We start from the raw sequence: 20,279 nt of genomic DNA, 5'->3' as shown, positions 1-20,279 counted from the left end.
GGTTTACCGACGACTTTTAGCCATCGGTAAAAAACATTTTTCTTGTAGTGACACTTGAACATTTGCTACATTAGCACCTAACCCTCGTCCGCAAGCCATGATTCTTTGTCCAACTCTATTGTGATGCCGACCATGACCCTTTGAGGAGGGTATTGAGGCTGGGTAGCTGACTTAGCAGATTTTCCATATCTAATTATACTTCCTCCATTCCACAAAGTTTGTTGTTTTGGACCTTCTTTCAATATTTCAAAATGTTATTAATAATGAAAATTTTAATTTATGCTAGTCTCACCATTATATCACTAGCATCCTACTACTTATAACATCTCTAATGTTAGTTCTTAGTTCTTAACACTATTCATGTGGGCCCGTACTGGCACATGTGCTTAAGCAACTTTTTGCAGATTTTGCTCCAACCATGAGTTCTTAGTTCTTAGCACTGTTCATCCGATCTCACAATACCATTATATTAATATTTTTTATTTCTATATAATTTTGATTTATATTTAAATGCTAATTCAATACTTAAATTAGATGAATAGAGAGAAAAAGTTAATTTTTTATGCTAAGAACTCATTTAGTAAAACTTCTTATATAAGAACTTAGTTCTTATTTTTAAGAACTAAGAACTCCACGTCATCCCCTCTAGTTAGGGATGACACTCGTGCGGGGCGGGGGCGAGGAGTGCCTTCCCGCTCCTCGCCCCCACATCTTACTTCTGTCCCCGTTCCCATTCCCCGCGGCGGCGTGAATTTTCAACCCATCCCCATTCTCCATCTCCCCACGTGCCTCCGCGGGGGATCCCTAACATGTCATTAAAATTTTAAATAAGTATGCAAAATACACAAGTTTTTAAGCAATAAATTTAAAGACTATAAGTGATAATGTAAATATATCAAATTCAACATAAATATATGATCCAGTTTAAATAAAATTCATCACACAATGTGTGAAGTCTACAAAATGAATAATATGAACCGTAAATTACAACATTCAAACTCATAAAAATCTAAAGTCCAACACCAAAAGTATTCTCTCGAGCATTCAGCTCATCTAAAAAGTAAAGTTTGTATTGTAAGTAATTCAATATTTATAAGTGTATTATTGCATTTCAACTTATACTGGGCGGGAACTCCGCAGGGTGGGGAGAGTGATCCTCATCTTCGTCCCTAAATTCTTATCGGGGGTATTTCATCCTCGTTCCCATCCCCACAGGGAAAAATTCCTCAAGGTCGGGGAAGTTTCCACTGGGATTCCCATTTTCAAGTGGAAATTGTCATCCATACCTCCAGTGGTTAAGAAATCAGTTCTTAGTTATTAACTTTTAAAAAATAAGAACTAAGAACCTTGCATTGAAGATGTTTTTAGTAGTCTACAAGTCTTTTTCTCTATTCTACCATTTTTTTAAAAGAAAAAGAAAAAGAAAACCCACCAAAAAGAATGCACTAAATGAAAATGTTAATTTTGTTTTTGGAGGCATTTCTTTATGGGCTCCTCCACGACCACAAGCCATTAAAGAAAAAAACGCACACCAACAAGTAGTAGTAATGATTTGTAAGAAAAGTTTCGTCGGTTTCTTTTTACCCGCCCATACGCCGTCGTTTGAAACCGATTCAAATTACAAAACACAAACGGCACATTCAGAAATCAGAACTCAGAAGCAAATCAACTCTCTCATGGATTCCGAAGAGGACTCATCACAGCAGCAGCACCACCTTTCACAGTGGGACACCTACCTAGTCGGCTTCGTCACCGCCAACATCGTCGGCCTCAAATACTACGCCGGCACCATCAGCGGCCGCGAGTTCGTCGGCCTCATCCGTGAACCCCACAACGCCTACGACCCAAACGCCATCAAAGTCCTCAACACCCGCGCCCTCCAAGTCGGCCACATCGAACGCGCCGCCGCCGCTGTCCTCGCTCCTCTCATCGACTCCCACCTCATCACCGTCGAGGGAATCGTCCCTAACCCTCGCTCCGCCGCCAATAAATTCCGCATCCCCTGCCAGGTCCATGTCTTCGCTCACTCCTCCGCCTTCGCCGCCGTCACCGACGCCTTCGCCAACTCCCCTCTCCACCTCATTTCCCAATCTGATCCCTCCTTCACACTATCCGACTCTATTGCTGTCAAAGAAACCCGCGCTGAGAACAAGTTCAAATCGTTAGACGCTGTGTTCAAATTCGTCGAGGAGAATGTGAAGAATCGTGTTCTACAACCGCTGCAACCTCCGCCCAATGTGATTAAAACTGAGCTTCTGCAGCATCAGAAGGAAGCCCTAGGTTGGCTTGTTCACCGGGAAACCTCCGGCGATTTGCCGCCGTTTTGGGAGGAGAGGGATAATAGCTTCGTTAACGCGCTGACGAATTATCAGACCAACACGAGGCCAGAGCCTCTCCGTGGTGGGATTTTTGCTGATGCTATGGGGTTAGGGAAGACTCTAACATTGCTTTCATTGATTGGTTTGGATTTAGATAGAAGGGAGAATGCGAAACGGGGTAGGAAAAGAACTAGAAATGGAGGTAGTGGTAGTGGTAGTGGTAGTGGTAGTAGTTCAGAGGATATGGAGAGTGATGCAACATTGATTGTGTGCACTCCTTCTGCAATGTCTACTTGGGTAGCACAACTAGAAGAGCACACTTTGCGCGGGGCGTTGAAGACGTATATATATTATGGGGATAGGAGGACTGGAGATGCTGAGGAACTTAAGAAGTATGATGTGGTGCTGACTACTTACTCTACTTTGGCTAATGAATTGCGGTTGGCCGAGGCTCCGGTGAAGAGAGTAGTGTGGTGGAGAGTTGTTTTGGATGAAGCGCACACGATTAAGAATGTTAATGCTGGACAGAGTCAAGCTGTTATCGCGCTGAAGGCTAAACGGAGGTGGGCTGTAACGGGGACGCTGGTTCAAAATGGTTACTCTGATTTGTTTTCTCTTATGGCATTTCTGCGTTTTGAACCGTTTTCTATAAAGAACTATTGGCAGAGCTTGGTGCAAAGGCCTCTTAGTCAGGGCAATGCGAGAGGGTTAAATCGCTTGCAGGTATAATAAACTAACATGGCTGTTATTTTTGTTCTTTTTATTATGGTACTTGCAAGTGTACACTAGAGAATTACATGAATAACGGTTTTCTTTTGTTCGTTGATAGCGAGTTTGGAAAATTAATCTTCTCACATGTTAGCACAGAATCAATTCTAATTTTGAGAATCTTCTGGAGTAGCTTCTAAGCAATGGAGTCGATTGTGGTTTTCTAGAAGCAAAACCAAGCTTACACTGAGTTGAATGAGATTTTTGGTGCTTCATTTGCCAACCTCATGGGAAAATATTTTGATTGTTGTGATTCTTGTTCTCATGCTTCATTTCAGTGTTGATTACTAATTGTTCTAATGTGTTTCTTACATCTTATATTTTTCCGTAAGCTTATTGTTTTGCTTGCTTATTTTGTAGGTTTTGATGGCAGCGATTTCATTACGAAGAACAAAAGAGATGTCATCAGTGGGGCTGCCACTAAAAACCATAGAGACTCATCATATTGAACTTTCTGCTGAAGAACGTAAAATGTATGATGAGGCGAAGGAGGAAGCAGATGCGATTTTGTTACGTTATGGCAGTAGTGAGGGTCTAGTGTACAGTTATTCTGCTGTAATAAGTATGATTCTAAGACTTCGGCAAATCTGTACTGATTTTGCTTTGTGCCCTTCAGATTTCAAGTCGCATCTACTCCCTTCAAGTGATATTGAAGGTATATTATATTTCGCCTTTCATATCAGGATCATGTACATGCTTGATAGTATCTTCAAGACTTCAAGTGGATCCAATTAGGTTTCTCCTGCTTTCTTTGCCAGTTCCATAGTTCCTGTAGGCTGAATTTAGTTTCATTTCTTTTTATCAAATTCTCTCAGTTTTTTCTTCTTCTTTGTTTTGTATATGTTCTATAAATCAAAAAGTAACTAGGAAGTTGTAGCTCTACAACTCATATAGTTAGAAGTTTTTTAACATATGTTCTGCATGTCAATTCTTTGAACTTGAAAGGACTTCAATACATCTTGGCTTTTCTCTTCTCATTGTTTTGCATCTTTAAATCTGTCATTCATGTTTATGTTCCCTTAAAAAGAATTTTATAGATTATACACACTGCTTTTTAGTTCCCTGTTTTATTTCAATCTACTAGCGAAATCAGAAGCTATTCTCATAAAGTTCAATGACAAAACTATGAAATGTTATTCTTATTATATCTGCTAAGCACACATATTCTATATTGCGGGAAAATTTGTTATCCTTATATATTTTTGGTTTGGTTTGAACTTCGAATTCTAAAATACTTTCAGTACACTATATGAGCTTGAGGGTAACACCTGTTTCTTCATGTTAGCCTCATGTCCTAACTGTAGTCTTTTTAGCTAAAGGTCAAATACTTATGCCTTTCCATTTGCCTATTTACATTGTAGTGTTTTTCTTTGACTATCTAACTATCTGAGATTCTTTTCCTTACTTAGTCAATTCATTTTCTATTACATCTTTCATGCAGCATAGCTAATTTGCTACAGGTTTCATTTGTTATCATTTAATAGACTTGTGGTTCTTAAATCTTAATGCATTTAATATCATTCATCAAGATATCCAAAGCATAAATTGCCTTGAATTTTCATATGCACAATCCTTAGAACTTGCATTGCTACATTTCTGTTGTCAAATTGTGGTGCTAGAGAGGGACAGCATCTGCTGCAGACTTGTGCGGCTTTTGTCTCTAGATTGTTCTGAAAGCCAGTCTCTGGTTTGCCTAGGCACTGTGCTGCTGTTTTCTCAATTTTTTGATAAATTATTTTCCTCTAACCATACATGGTTGGTTTTTATGCAGATGTTTCCAAGAACCCTGAGTTGCTGCAAACATTAGTTAGAATTCTGCAAGATGGTGAAGATTTTGAATGTCCAATTTGTATATCTCCTCCAACTGATATAGTAATTACATGCTGTGCTCACATTTTCTGCCAACCTTGTATTCTGAAAACTCTACAACGCAGCAATCCCCGTTGTCCTCTTTGTCGTCGGTCCCTCTCCGAATCTGACTTGTTCTCAGCTCCTCCTGAATTGTCTAATGTCGATACCACTGAACTGTGCTCATCAGAAAAAGGGTTATCTACCAAAGCTTTTACTCTTATAAAACTTCTTACAGAGTCGAGAGATCAGGATCCAACTGCAAAATCAGTTGTATTTTCACAATTCAGTAAGTTGTTGCTGTTGTTGGAAGAACCTCTAAAAGCAGCTGGTTTCAAGACTTTGCGTCTCGATGGGACAATGAATGCTAAACAGAGAGCTAATGTTATTGAGCAGTTTCAAGGCTCAGAAAAGGATGGACCAATGGTTCTCCTTGCAAGTCTCAGAACTTCAAGTACAGGTATAAATCTCACTGCTGCGTCTAGAGTGTACTTAATGGAGCCATGGTGGAACACAGGAGTTGAGGAACAGGCAATCGATCGCGTTCACCGCATTGGACAGAAAGAGGCTGTGAAGGTTGTTAGATTGATAGCTCAGAACAGCATTGAAGAGAAAATTTTGATGTTACGAGAAAGGAAGCAAGCAAGAAAAGGTTTTGGGATGGGTATGGATATGGTAGTAGATGATCTGCGTTTCCTTTTGGAATAGTAGATGGTTTTAGTGTGAACCTGTGGGATAGTAGCAAATATAAATTTGCTAACTTGTTTTGGTACAGAGCTTTTGCTTTGGCATTACAGTAATTATTTAAAAAAATGTTACGCTCTTACCTTTTTATATATAAAATTATGTGTCGTTAGACATTTTTTTAGGTTTAACCACATTTTTTTTTTTGATAGGCAAAGCATAATATATTGAATAGAAGTACAAGGGGTACTTCAAACCTAATACAAAAGAGAGAAAGGAAAAGAGATAAGCAACAGAAATATGATGTTCAAGATCACAACCCATCTAAAAATAATCTAAGAGCCCCACCCACACCTTGAAGGGAGATTATAGATAGTATGCCTCATTAAAACCTTATCAGGATAAAACCCCCTTGGGAAAACCTGATAAGGAAAAAGAGTACAAATTAACTATAATCAAGGAAACCCTCCAAAGACAACAAACAAAAGGAGCAAGAAAGAAGATAAACCCAAACTACAAATCCAATCCAAAGCTGCCCAAAAAATGCCAACAACCAAACGCCTCCATCAAACAAATAAATATAGGTACTATCAACTGCTACCTTGCCACCAAACCCGCTCATCAGATATCATCAAGGCAAGATAGTGGGTTGTTTGTCCATTCATATTGACCATGAAGAAAATTCATAGTTTTGTACCTCAACCACTCCCAAGCTCTCATCCTTGCCACCTCAAAAACAGACCCTGGAACGAAAGCACCATCATTAAATTTTTTTTCATTCCTGCCCTTCCAGACATGCCATATCACTGCCAACCACACAGTAAAAAGACCAGCTTTTTTCGACGAGGGCCACAGCTCCGAGAACTGCATAAAGTGATCTTTTACTGTCGCAGGAGATACGAAGCACACTCCAAGCCAATCCAGAACCCTCGACCAAACTTGTTGGACGCAAGTGCAAGACAAAAATAAGTGGGTTACAGTTTCTTCATGGTCACCACACAAGGAGCAAAGAGGATCAGAAATTGGTATGTTTCTTCGCAACAAGTTATCCCGAGTTGGAAGCCGATTTAACAAAATCCTCCATCCCACTGATAGAATATTAGAAGGCGCGCCAATCCTCCACAACAGCTTAAAACAAGGCTCTTCCCGTTCCACATCAGAAACAAAAAGAGAATCAAAAGCAGATTTTACAGTATATATCCCGTCCCTTTCTCTAACCCACCACCAAGCATCTTTCCTTCCTCTAATTGGCCTATAAGACGAGATAATTCTCATCATTGTATCAAGATCAGAAGCATTTTGACCTGCCACCATTTCAGTCCAAATAAAATCCCACATCCATTTGTCATCAACCCATTTTCCCACATTCAGAAGAGACATACCTTTTTGTTCAGAAATATGAAAAAGATTAGGAAAATGGTCTTTAAAATTGTCCATGCCATGCCAATTATCTTCCCAGAATTGAGTCTTGTCTCCCTCGCCTAGTCTCCAACTCAACCCATTCACGAACCACAAACCAGCAGGTTCAACAACACAAGACTTCAATAAGTCCTTCCACCACGCAGATGCCCTTGAATTATGGCCCTTCCCATATTTTGCAAGCAAAACTCTGCACCACAGTTGATCATGCTCATGAAGCAACCTCCAGCGCCACTTGCCAAGTAATGCAACATTGAAGCAATCCAAGTCACGCACGCCTAGTCCTCCTTCAAATTTTGGTCTGCATATATTTGCCCAACTAACCCAAGAAATCTTCTTTTCCATCTCAGCTCCACCCCAAAGAAATCTCATCATGATTTGATTACATTTCTTAAGGACTCCTTTAGGCAACCTGAAAAAAGAAATATAATACAGGGGCAGAGCTGTTAGCACACTTTTAATCAAGCACAACCTTCCTCCAAAGGAAAGTTGCTTTCCCTTCCAAAAAGACAAGCGCTTCCTCAACTTTGCTAAGACAGGTTCCCAGGTTGACATCCGACGAGGGCTTCCCCCTATTGGCAGCCCAAGGTACACAAAGGGGAGAGTCATTACACGACAGTGAAGCAAGGCCGCATAGCGATCAGTAGCATCCTCCTGTAAACAGACACCAGCCAGCTTACTTTTGTGAAAATTTACCTTCATGCCAGAAGTCAGCTCGAAGCATCTCAACACACATTTTAAAACAAGCACATTTTGGACACACGCTTTGCCAATGAATAGCGCATCATCCGCAAACTGCAATAATGACAATTCCACTGGCTCCTCCTTACCAACCCTGAAAGGCAAAAAATTATTTGACGCTATTGCCTGTCTTAGGATTCCATTCAGACCTTCTGCCACAACTAGAAATAGAAAAGGGGCAAGTGGGTCACCCTGGCGCACCCCTTTCTCCATTTTGAATTCAGAAGTTGGGCTTCCATTCACAAGAACAGAAATAAAAGAAGAGTCCAGACAACCCACAACCCAACTCACCCACTTCTCACAGAAATTAAGCCTCCTCAACATATAGATCAGAAAGTTCCACCTGATGGAATCAAAAGCTTTCTCAAAATCCACCTTAAAAATTATTGTTGGAGCTTTTTTGAGCTTAGCTTCATGAACTACTTCATTTGCAATCAGAACGCTGTCCAGCATACTCCTCCCGCCCAAGAAAGCAAATTGATTGTCAGCTATCACCTTAGGGAGAACCTGCTTTATCCTTGCTGCCAGAATTTTAGTGACCACCTTATACAGACATCCAACCAAGGATATGGGCCTAAAGTCATTAAGGCTTTGGGGAGAATCTAATTTAGGAATCAATGCTATAAAAGAGGAATTTGTGCCCCTAGGCCACATACCTGATTCATGGAATTCATCCAGCATCTTCTTCAAATCATCTTTTAGCAGAGACCAATACTCCTTAATAAATTTGAAGTTGTACCCATCTTGAAGGTATGAAAAACGGTAGAAAGGGGGGGTTTGAATAACGTTTTCAGTATAAAACTTCCACCTTAAAGATTTTGACAAATCTTTCGAGAACTTAAGTGCTAAAGATAAGAGATAGAAAAGCACACAAGGATTTTATCCTGGTTCACTTGATAAATCACTCAAGCTACTCCAGTCCACCCGTTAAGGTGATTTCTTCCTTCTTAGAATGAAGGCAATCCACTAATCAGGTAAGAGTTACAACTGCACTTGAAACCTACAAGTGACTAACAATTACACTGACTTAGCTCACACTAAGATTCACTCTCTTAGTCTTCTCTAGGATCCGATCAACCTTGATCTCCTAAAGGAACTAAACAAACTGTTTATCAAAGAATTGTTTACAAGAGATTTGCTTCTAAAAAGCTAATAGTAAACTCAATGAATTTCAGATGAAAGAAAACTTAGAAGATTTTTGAATATGTCTTGCGTATGTGAATGCTTCTTTTGGTTTCTTTCAGTCTTCAGCCTCTTTATATACTCCAAGGATTAGGGTTGAGCGATGCATGGGAAATGCTACCGTTGGAGGGCAGTTCTGGAAAATCCAGCTTCTGCTGTGGCTGAGAACGTTAGGTAGGTCGTCAGGAAGGTACAGTAGCTTTTGTACTTGGATAGCGACGCGACCTTTAAACCTAGGAGACTTCTGATCAGGGGAATGCTTCATATTGGAACTTGTGAAGCCGGTTGATCAGAGTCAGAGGGAAAGCACAGATCCTCTGACCATTGTATCTTCTGATTCTGAACTCAGAGGGAAGAACATGGCCTTCAGAGTTTCTTGCTTCTGGACTTCAGAGTTTCCACTATTCAGCTTCTGGATCTTCAGAGTCTTCTACACCATCAGAACATCTGAGCCTTCAGTGTTTCTTGGTTATCAGACTTTCTGGATCTTCAGAACTTCTAGTGACTGAGTCCACATCAGAGTTTGTATAACTTCAGAACTTCTGAAGCTTTTCCACTGTTCATACTGAACATGGTGAATGTGAAAGCGTTGCTTGGGTCACTCTTTATACACAGTGCTTCTGATTTGTGTGAGATTGAGTTGAGGTCAGAACCTGCAAATAGCACACTCAGAAAAACACGTTAGAGTACCACAATTGTTCATATCAAAAGGTTAACTTGTAATCATCAAAACATAGAGTTGTACTACTAGATCAAAACTTGATCTTACACATCTGGCCCAGGACTTTTGTTTCCATCACACTCCCAAACGGCCTCTTTGATCTCCACCATCTCAAATTTAGCTGTCAGATAATTATTATCCCTTTCTGAGATACTATTAAAAGGAACCCCATCAAGATTGGGACAAGCCACATCTGCCTCCTTGAACCTCGATTCAAAAAACCTCTTAATCTCAGCCTTAACCACGCCAGGATCTTCCTCCCACCTCCCATTAATATTCAGCCCCTTCAAGGAATTCGTCCTACGCCTCCAATTAACCATACCATGAAAAAAGCTTGTGTTTGCATCGCCTTCCCTAAGCCACTTCACCCGCGATTTTTGACATAAAAGTGATTCATGAAGATTTCCAACTCGCCACAGTTCCTCTAGTAAAACAGTCCTTTCCAATAATTCAGCATCTTACAACTTTTGACTTTCTGCTTTTTGATCCAGCAAATTGATTCTCGTGGTCACCTCTTTCTTTTTTACAATCAGATCTCCAAACACCTCTAAATTCCCTTTTTTCAACAGGACTTTTAATTTTTTCAACTTCTCCTTGAGGATAACAGCACTCACACCATGAGCCACCAAGCCACCCCAACTATCTTCCACAAATTTTCGGAACCTAACATCCTTATGCCAACAATTTAATACCCGGAATGGTTTGGGTCCCCATTCCTGATAGGTTTAACCACATGATAAGGTTTATGTTACTGAGACAATCTTGTTCGATTGGAGCGCGGTAAATGCCAAAGATCTTTCTAAAAGTGTGCCTTAAGGACCAAACACTCGACTTTAGGGGTTAAAACAAAACTTTTAATCATGCAACAGACACCCATTGGATTATGTGTCATTGGACTGCATGAGTCTAAATTTTCTTGTTTATTTTTATTTTTTGAAAAATGTAATTAATTAGTATTCCAGACAAGGCAAGTGTACTTTTTGAGTGTTTTGGGTTGAGATCCGGCCAACCGACCTAAAGATAGAAGGTCCAAATATGTTAGTCAAATAGGTTGAGATTGGACTATACACTAAGGTAGCGTTTGGTAGACATGTGAGAAGGGAATGGGTTTGTTGTGTTTTTTTTTTCGAAAGTGAAAGTAAAAATATATTTGAGTAAATGAAAGGATATACACTCACCTCCAAAAGGATAAAAAAACCATCAAACACACAAACGAACCACAAAAATTAACCAACCCGGAGCAGCAAGGAAACAAAATCCCCACAAAGCCTATAGAAACCCACCTAAAAGCGCTCACAAACCCTCAAAAGCCCTAAAGATACCCAAGCTCCGATCAAAAACCAAAAAACTCCCTCCACTAAACTAAAGAGATTGACGCGCCATGATCTGAGCTGCAACCAAGACTTGGGCTGTTCCGTCTGAGCAATCGTACACCATACCTAGACGTTTCCCATCAGTAAGTGTTTGTTGTGTTTTTATGATGGAACGGAACTGGACAAAAAACTTGTGTAACAAGATATTTTGGTTCCAAGGAAAATGGTGGAACGAAACGAAACACCCTCTTAAAAATTTGACATGGTAAAAAATGCCTCTAATCTATATTTGAAATATTTTATATTCAAACAGTTTAAAATCGCTTATTAGAGTGAAAAGAACTTATTATATTAGTTGAAAAACTTAAAAAAAAAATGCTTTTAAAAAAATCACTTAAAAAAAAGCAATTATTTTTTCAAATGTAAAATCACTTTTTAAGCAATGACAAAAAAGTTAATTTAAGTCGTTTGTTTCAGCTTATTTTTAGAAAAATCGTTTTTCTTTGTTTATGTTTGTTTCAGCTTTTCAAAAGAGCATTACTTTACAAAAAGCTGAAAACAGATTAATTGGAAAAGCTACTTTAGAGTGCGTTTGTTTCGGCTTTTTTTAGAAAAATAAATTTTTTTTGTTTGTTTCATCTTTTCAAAAATCATTACTTTACAAAAATTTAAAAGAAAATTAATTGGAAAAACTACTTTAGAGTGCGTTTGTTTCGGCTTTTTTCAGAAAAATCACTTTTTTCGTTTTTATAGTTGTTTCAGCTTTTCAAAAAATCATTTTTTACAAAAAGTTGAAAGCATATTAATTGGAAAAGTTACTTTAAAGTACGTTTGTTTCAAAAAAAAATTAGAAAAATCACTTTATCAACTATTTCGTTTGATAATTCACTTTAAGGTACAAGCAATGCTTTTCTTTTGAGATAATAAACAATGAATGAAAAACAAACTTATACAATATTTAAATATATAAGTCATAAGAAAAACTAACAATAAGCAAACACAATTTCTCTCTCTCAAATCTCGGTAGTATATATAATATTATATGTGTACAAATTTATTTTCTAGGGACCTAAGACAATTGAGGGCCCTAAGGCCATCGCCTAAATTGTCTAAGGTCATACATGACCCTAACTACTACTCCCTCCGTTTCTAAATATAAAAACTATTCCAAAAAATTGCGCTTATTGAGAAAGCACTTAATGTGACTAATTAGTGTATTGATTTTTTAAAAATGCACACATTCTTCCCTATTTACCCTTTGCCATTTTCTCTCACTAATAAGCCAAAATGTCATAGTTAGTTGGATTAGTAGTAATTAATGGCAGGTGGTAACTTTGGAATTGAAACCATACAATTAATGTGAGGGGTAAATATGGAAGAGTACAAAATCTTTTACTAGATTATTGTAAGAGGTCTTATATTTAGGAACAAGAAAATTTTGAAACTAGGTCTTATAATTAGGAACGGATGGAGTATTAAATTAAAATGAATTCGTTGCTTATATTTTTAATTTAAATAGACTAATTAATAAAATATATTTAAATTTTAGTTATTTTTTTGGAACATCGGAAAGATAAATTGCACCCGTCAAGAATCGATCTCTGGACCTCCCGCTACCCAACTCATATGTCCATCAGATTCTACCACTTGGTCTATCATACGTGGACTTAGTTATTTTTTAAACATATATAGTCATTTATAAAAATAAACAATAATATACTCATTAACTTTTGAAATTAATGATTTATAAAAGGCTTAAATATACTATACTTGAGGTCCCTAAGATTGTAAGAGGAATCAAATTGAATCATGAAAAAAATTTATTTGAAACGTCATCTTGAAATTATTTTTTTAAATCAAATTTAGTCCTTTTACTCAATTTTGAGCTGTCAACGGTCCAGTTGCAAGTCAAGTCAGCTGAAAAAAGGCCATGCGAATTTTTTTATATCAGTTCAAGTCCCTATAAATTTTTGAAATTAAATTTTAGTCCTTATCTTTCAACCACCATCTTCTTTCTCTTCCACCTTTATCTTCTTCATCTTCCACTCCATCTTCTTCAAACCCAGAAAAATCTAGAAAGTTATCTATATATCTTCTTCAATTTATGAGGTATCAAGTAAGTTTCTTTTAAATCTAGAAACTAAATTGTAAAAAATGTTTATCTACATTCAATATTGTTTATATGACATCATGTCATTATCTTATCCACCTCAAACACGAGATATATATGATATAAGTCTACATTGCTCTTATCATATCATATCTTTATCCAACTCTATTATCGTGTCATATCTTATCTTATCCAGATCACCAACCTATTATGAATATCATTAATGCCGTTTTAATACTTAAATTTTTAATTAATTGATATCAAACAAAATATTTACATATCATTACTAAATTAATGAAATTTTTTGTTTTTATCTTATCATATCTTTATCCAACTCACTTATCGTATTATGTATTATCTTATTCAAATCACCCATCTATTATTAATATCATTAATGTCATTTTAATAGTTAATTTTTTTATTAATTAATATCAAATAAATATTTATATATTGACTAAATTAACGTAAATGCTTTTAATATTAAAAAAGTCAGACATTTAATATATAAAGTTTAATGGATATGCACTATCGATGTAAAACAGTTTTACACTAACAACCAATTACAACACATCACATAAGAGAAATAATAAGTTTCATTTTAAATTTTAATTAAAACAAAGATATATTTTACAACATGATAACATTCAATTGGATGATTGTGCAAATCTTTTTACACTGGCGGTGCATATCCTATAAATCTAATATATACTCACATCTTAAATTTAATATTTTACTAAAGTACCAATATAAAGTGTCCTTGAAGCATCATTGATGTAATTAAATGCAATTTTTCATTCACTATAAATTCATTAAGAGCCGTTTTATGTTTAGACAGTTCACCCTTAAGCTCTCTTCATTACACAAGGTTCATTGAACTATGCTATTATATTTAGCATTCAATTGACCCCGAAAAATAGCTTAAATGGTAAGAGCTATGGACATAAGGGTTGAGTGGGATGAAGGGTGAAGGGTTCGAACCCTGATGAGGACTAATTTACTAACAACTAACATTTGCCTATAAAAAAATATTTAGCATTTAATTGAAATTTTAAAAGATTTATTAAGTATATTAGGGAAAATGAAACAAATTATATGAATACTTAATTAAAATAAAATTAATATTAATAAAAAATGTATAGAATGAAATTGTTCAAGTTTTTTTTTTCCTTTTCACTTTGGTTCCATCTTTTTGGATGGAATATATATCAAGTGATATTGTAATTAATATCGTGCTTAATACCACCATAGCAACAAAAAAAATTGGTTACATAGCAACAAAATTTTATCTACTTAAGATAGAACAATCTATGCGCTTACTGGCAGTTAACATTATTTGATTCCCAAACACGTTTTAAATTGAAAAGAAAATTAACAGAACAAAAGCAATTTATTTCTTGTAATCACTATGAATTTAGTCCATGTACTTGTCAGTAAAGATAACTTCTTAAATCCATAAAATTCACGTACATAACTTTATGGACTAAGTCGTTAGTGAAGAAGGGTTTGAAAAGACTAAGTTGATTATCAACTAGAAAAATTAAGTTTGCATATGGAGAGGACAAAGATTTTATTCCATTCAATCATTCATATTCTTAATGCATAGCAAGACATACAAGGGATTATAGAGGGGTTGTTTTCACTCACACCTAGACGATCTCTTCTATCTCATTTTATTCACTTTCTCGTTTTATTTTTTCTTATTACATTTCTGATCATATCTCTTTTCTCTCCTTTATTCCTACCTTTTAAGAGTGAGCGACAAATCAAGCTCCTCTTCCTGAAGGCCTTCAAGAGGAGCACCTTGAAAAATTCTGTGAGCTTCACCCTCTACAAATGGTGGAACCTGATTAAGTTTCTGCAGATCCACCACATGGTTCAATCTTTGTGGAATTCCACCAACACCTCCACCCAGTAAAGGATTCACCCCGAATTGGGGTGATGCAGTGAAGGACGTGTTTGGCCCTGCATGGTTAGCATAACTACCTTGTCCAAGAGGCCCAGAAGACATGTCACTCCTAGGCCTGTGCATAAAACGCTTCAACATGGTTGCATAATCAAGATGATCAAGGGGTGATTTGAATTGGAATGAAGGATTTTTCATTGGAAATGCATTATCAGGAGCATGAGATTCAATCTCATAAGGCTTCAGGCTGAGATCTTTCCCCCATGTTAAGAGGGTTCTCTGATACTTGTGGGCGTAGCCATGTTGATGTCCCCCAAGAGCTTGAAAATTGGGAAACTTCATGTCGCAGTAATTGCAGGAGTATTGGCTCTCTTCAACATGTTTTGAAGAAGAATTACCTGAAAAACCTCAGATTTTTTTTAGATAAGCCAAATAGTATAAAAGTGAAGTACCAGGGGTATTTCAAATCAAGAGAAGTGGATGAATTACCTGAAACCTCATATGCCTTCAAGTGTTTGGAAGTGTTGTTGTAGCCAAGCCTCAGGGTCAGTAATTCCTCTCGATCCTCCATCTTACGCTTTAGCTTTTGGTCCACAAACAGTACTCTATCAGACATATTTGAACCCCACTCACTACCACAACAAAGAAATGGGTGAATTTTTGCAAATTTGAGTTGTGTAATTGTCTGAGTGTTGGAGAGGGTATTTATAATGAGAGATAAGTTATCATGACATCTTGTTTAAAAGGAAATACATATATTTTGAGAAACTTATTCCCACGTTGTATATGGCAGTAAACCTAAAAGGAAATGATGGAGTGGATAAAGTTAAGAATGAGCAAGAATACTAAAGGTTACAGCAAAGATTGTGGATATAATAAATAGTAGATGAAGACTACTATATATGCACTAATTTTTTCTAACTTAGAATTTATCTCATTCCTTCTCTTATAAGTGTACTGATGACACCTATTAAATGCAATAAAATATATATTTATAAATTCATTTTGATAAAAGTTTCATTCAATTAAAAAGAAACAGTTGGCATAAAAGCCATTACATTAGATTAGACCAAGCCAATGAATTCATAATCAAATTAATGTTAGTTTCAACAAATAATTAATGTCAAAGAAAGAAAATAAGTATCAGGTTGAAAACTTGGGATGAATAAAAAATTATTATCATTGTGAATTTATAGCTATAATAAATAGAGTTTAATTTCTATGCACCGACGGTGTACAGTTTTTTTACACCATCAACCAATCAGATTTCAAGGATGTGAGAAGATCTCTCTTTTTATTTAATTTCATTAATTGACGTGACACATCCTTGAAATCTGATTGGTTGACGGTGTAAAAAAACTTTACACCGTCGGTGCATCAAACTTTTTCTCTAATAAATTATAGGGTTTACAAACGAAATATATAGAAAAGTTGAATCCAATTAGCAATAACAAGAACTTGACCTTTTACTTATAGTTGTTGTACGTGAATAACTGGATTAATAACGTAATATAATAGTAACTTAGTTTTTTTTTTCTTCATCGGAAAGGTTACAAAAGACAACTGACACCTAATAGATACTGAGCTTGTCTCTCAACATGAGAGTTTCAAGCTCCACAAAGGGAGAAACTAGACTCCTAACTCCAGGCGGAAGAGATCTAACAGCTAATTTGGCCATGCAATCAGCTGAGGCATTACACTCTCTAGGAATCAGTCTAATTGAGATAAACCAGTCCCTATTACACCAGTCTTTATTTCTCTTGCTTCTGGAAAATACATCTGTGTTTCCCTGTCTTCCGGCACTGCGAGGAGGTCACTGCAATCAACTTCACATCTCACATTGCGGTAGCCTTTTTCCCAAGCTAGCTTCATGCCTTGTATTAGGGTTCGCGCCTCTACTGTTAGAGCGTTCCCACTTGTTTCATGGCTCATGATAGCGAATCTGCAAGTGTACAGATTGCTCGAAGTAATAAAAAGATCGAACCACAAGGATTGCGTAGTTTATACTCTAAATTAACTAAACTTAGAATGATAGGACGTAAAAATAAAAATACAAATAAAGAGATGATTGATTTTTCGTAAGTAACTTAACTGCAATAAAATTAAAGAAAGCAAATAACACTTTTGAAATGAATTCAATTTAAAAGCGCGCTAGGGATCCTGATTTCATTAACCTTCTCCCTATGTATCTCCCCAATCAGTTATAATTATGTATCAAATTAAGTTTCAAGGTGCTAAGCCTAATTATCCACTTATCAATTCCTTGCATAAGTGTCTCTTCCAATTAATTAGTTATAGCTAATTCCTTAGTACCTAATCCTAATTAATCAGAGATAAAAATTCAATTTAGATCAGGCAAACACAAACAATTTGTTACCCTTATCCCTAAGGTGTAAAGACCCTTGCTCAATTTCTCCCCAAATCCCTAAATTCTACCAATTTTCCAATTGCATAGAAAATAGTACGACAAACTATTGCAATAGAAAGTATCAATCAAAATAGAGGAGAAATTCAAGAACTAAAATAGAAATCATAATCATAACTGAAACTTGGTTCAAAACATAGTTTAAAGGAAAACTAGATCAATCACCCTAACACAAAAGGAGTTTAGCCTGACATAGTCATGGAAACAAATCAAAATTCAAGCCAAACCTCAAAATCTTGACAAAGAACCAAGTAAGCTCTAAGCAAAAACCCAAAAACGCAGCTCTCCAAGTTCTAACGTGAAAAAGTGTCTAAATTAGGTTTAAAACGCACTTAAATAGAGTTTGACAGATATTTCGCGCAAAACTGGCGCAGAATTTTCCAGCAGCTACTTCCTTGGCGCGTCTGCGCGAAACGCAACAGGAAATTGGTGCAGAACTGGCGCAAAGAAATCCAGATTGCTCCAGACTTCGAGATTCTTGGCTCTCTCCCTTGATTTGCTCATTGATTCCACATCTTCTCCTAAAATAACAATAATAATAAAGGAAAACAATTAAAAACTAATAATAGAGATTAACTAGAAGATAGAGTAAGATACCGAATTCAAATAACTTGATTAAATCCTAATGAAATCTATAAAAATAACATAAAAAATATAGAAAAATACTAAAACTAAATGAAAACATTAAAATGCATGAACTAAGCCTAAAGTGTCCTAAAATGACCGAAATATCCTAAAAACTATATTAAACTACATATAAATAAACCAGGAAAATAGCCTTAAATCTCGGGTCATCAGCTCACAAAACCTCATGCCCATTGGCCTTCATGATCACTTAAGAGCCCTCTGCCTCTCATCGTGTTCTCGTTTTCCCGATAATTGCCATCTGTGTTTAATTTCAGAACCCCCAACAGCGGCGGTTCCCACCTTGTAGCTATCAACGTTCCTCTGTCCTTGGAGCTGCGGCTGTATAGAACAAAACTATCATGCTCATGACACATTTTCCGCCATGCTGTCTCTAGGTTCCAGGGCTGATCATCAAATATCCAATTGTTTCTCCACTTCCAGTTTCCTAATAATTCTGAGAGAAACCTCAAACTATGGACACTCTTAGCCATTGATTGCAACCAGTTTTCCAGGTTAGAGTTGTTAAATCCATGCCAAGATAGAGCCTCCGTGCGTAGCCAAATTTAAGGCATAGCTAAGTTACTATTGGATTTGGGTAAATCAACAGGGCCCACAGAGACCTTTAGTTTACGAGGAATCAAGATCCTACTATGTGGTGTTCGTTGGTTAAGGTGTTGCTCTGGGTGGTTTCCGAAATGGTATGCGCTTCGACTGTGCTTGTTGTTTCATTTCCTCTCGAAGATCATTGAGGCGACGGTTCTTATATGGCCTATGCATGTTGGCTTCTTGCCGGTTTTGGTTGTCGGTTGTCTGTGGCGGCTTCTCCTGGGGGGTTTTGAGGCAATTTGGAGGTTAATTGTGTTGGAGTTTTTTGTCAATGTTATACTCGTCTGGTCGCGGTGTTTTTTCTAGCTTTCTTTTTATCCTATTTTGTTTCAAATTCTTTAAACTTTGGGTCTCAGCTCTATGGCGATTGTTGGGTGTTGCGGTTCAGTTTTGCGCTTTGCATATTTAACTGGGTTGATTTTCTATCTTGTCGTGCGACTGGTAGGACCCAGTTCGATTGAGCCTACTATTGTTTTCGACTTGAATAGAGACCGCTCCTAGTTGTGTTCGGTTTAGCGTTGTTTGTGGGGTTATTAGAGTTTTTTGAGGGAATTTACTGTACGTGTCTGTGTTTATGCCAGCTTTCGTTGGCTTCGTCTCGTTGGCTTCGTAACTATATCCTTATTAAGAGAGGTTGTTTATCAACATTATCTATTTATGTATATAGTACGTATATGGGTCCCTTTAGGGTAGGTAAGTAAAAAACTTACCCTTTAGGTTTTGTGGGTTTTAGTATTATGTAATTTAATTTAAATTCAAATTTATTTATGTATAAACAACTCAATTTTATTTTATTGGAAGTGTGTTAATTACAAAAATATCCTTACCTAATGTTTCTCTCCAACCCTTATTTTGCCACTACTGTCCATCGTCGCCCCCCACCATCTCTACAAGACTACAACCGTTGTTGCCGCCACCACCTCTGCAACTACCGCCACACCGCAGACCCACCATCAAGTGTTTGTTCTTCTTTCTACTTCTTTTGATCATCAAAATCTGAGCAAGGGCGAAAATGAGTGGGGTTCGAGCTTCAAAGCAGACATGGTTTTTCACCTGTTACTGATTCTCTCGTCGCGAAACTCATGTTTGTTTCTCTGGGAATTGAATTTGACCCACCACACTTCTTCTTACTTTCTGAATTTATGTTGAGATGCGATTTTGCTCTGTTGTGGTTGTGAATTTGAGGACCAGTTTGCATCTCATTCCAGAAAAGCTCCCCTGGAAAAAGACTACATGATGATCCATCAGGAAAAAGACGTTGAAATCATATTGTTTAGGTGCACCCAGACATAAAACTATAGAACCGCAACACCTAATAAATACCTTTCCTGCATGCTAATTGCAGGACAAACCCAAACATTTGCATCTCATTACCAAAATAATTGAGCAAAGTCCACCAATATCACATAAGGATACCTAAAATAAGTAATTTAGGACAAGCTAAAGTACTACATGATGATCCATCAGGAAAAAGACGTTGAAATCAGATTGTTTAGGTGCACCCAAACATAAAACTATAGAACCGCAACACCTAATAAATACCTTTCTTGTGTACTGTTGAGAGATTTTTTCTACACTAATACTACTTTTAAAATCCTCAAGACTCAATTGTAG

The 20,279-nt window shown here is 36.9% G+C and overlaps 2 protein-coding genes across 2 annotated transcripts; one reads left to right on the top strand and one right to left on the bottom strand.

Moving 5' to 3' along the window:
- The first annotated feature begins 1,564 nt into the window (after positions 1-1,564).
- Positions 1,565-5,752, top strand: LOC130730051 (putative SWI/SNF-related matrix-associated actin-dependent regulator of chromatin subfamily A member 3-like 1). Its single transcript, XM_057581936.1, has 3 exons — positions 1,565-3,041; positions 3,447-3,741; positions 4,858-5,752. Exons 1-3 carry the CDS (start codon positions 1,677-1,679, stop codon positions 5,640-5,642), a joined length of 2,445 nt encoding a protein of 814 aa, XP_057437919.1. The 5' UTR covers positions 1,565-1,676; the 3' UTR covers positions 5,643-5,752.
- A 9,090-nt stretch (positions 5,753-14,842) lies between these two features.
- LOC130722979 (uncharacterized) lies at positions 14,843-15,623 on the bottom strand. The gene is made up of 2 exons (XM_057573889.1): positions 15,497-15,623; positions 14,843-15,405 (listed from the first exon to the last, which is right to left on the bottom strand). The coding sequence occupies exons 1-2, from the start codon at positions 15,621-15,623 to the stop codon at positions 14,843-14,845; spliced, it is 690 nt and encodes a 229-aa protein (XP_057429872.1).
- Positions 15,624-20,279: the final 4,656 nt, after the last annotated feature.

This window comes from Lotus japonicus, chromosome 1 (genome assembly GCF_012489685.1).
Source record: "Lotus japonicus ecotype B-129 chromosome 1, LjGifu_v1.2".
NCBI lineage: Eukaryota > Viridiplantae > Streptophyta > Magnoliopsida > Fabales > Fabaceae > Lotus > Lotus japonicus.
This window is presented reverse-complemented; position numbering and strand designations above follow the sequence as displayed.

Excerpts from the sequence above, each read along its gene's own strand:
- LOC130722979 (XM_057573889.1), bottom strand. The coding sequence starts at position 15,623 with ATGTCTGATAGAGTACTGTTTGTGGACCAAAAGCTAAAGCGTAAGATG. Across the intron at positions 15,406-15,496 it reads GAAGGCATATGAGGTTTCAG|GTAATTCTTCTTCAAAACAT; the intron begins GTAATTCATCCA and ends GAGGTTTTTCAG.
- LOC130730051 (XM_057581936.1), top strand. The coding sequence starts at position 1,677 with ATGGATTCCGAAGAGGACTCATCACAGCAGCAGCACCACCTTTCACAG. Across the intron at positions 3,042-3,446 it reads GAGGGTTAAATCGCTTGCAG|GTTTTGATGGCAGCGATTTC; the intron begins GTATAATAAACT and ends CTTATTTTGTAG. Across the intron at positions 3,742-4,857 it reads CCCTTCAAGTGATATTGAAG|ATGTTTCCAAGAACCCTGAG; the intron begins GTATATTATATT and ends GTTTTTATGCAG.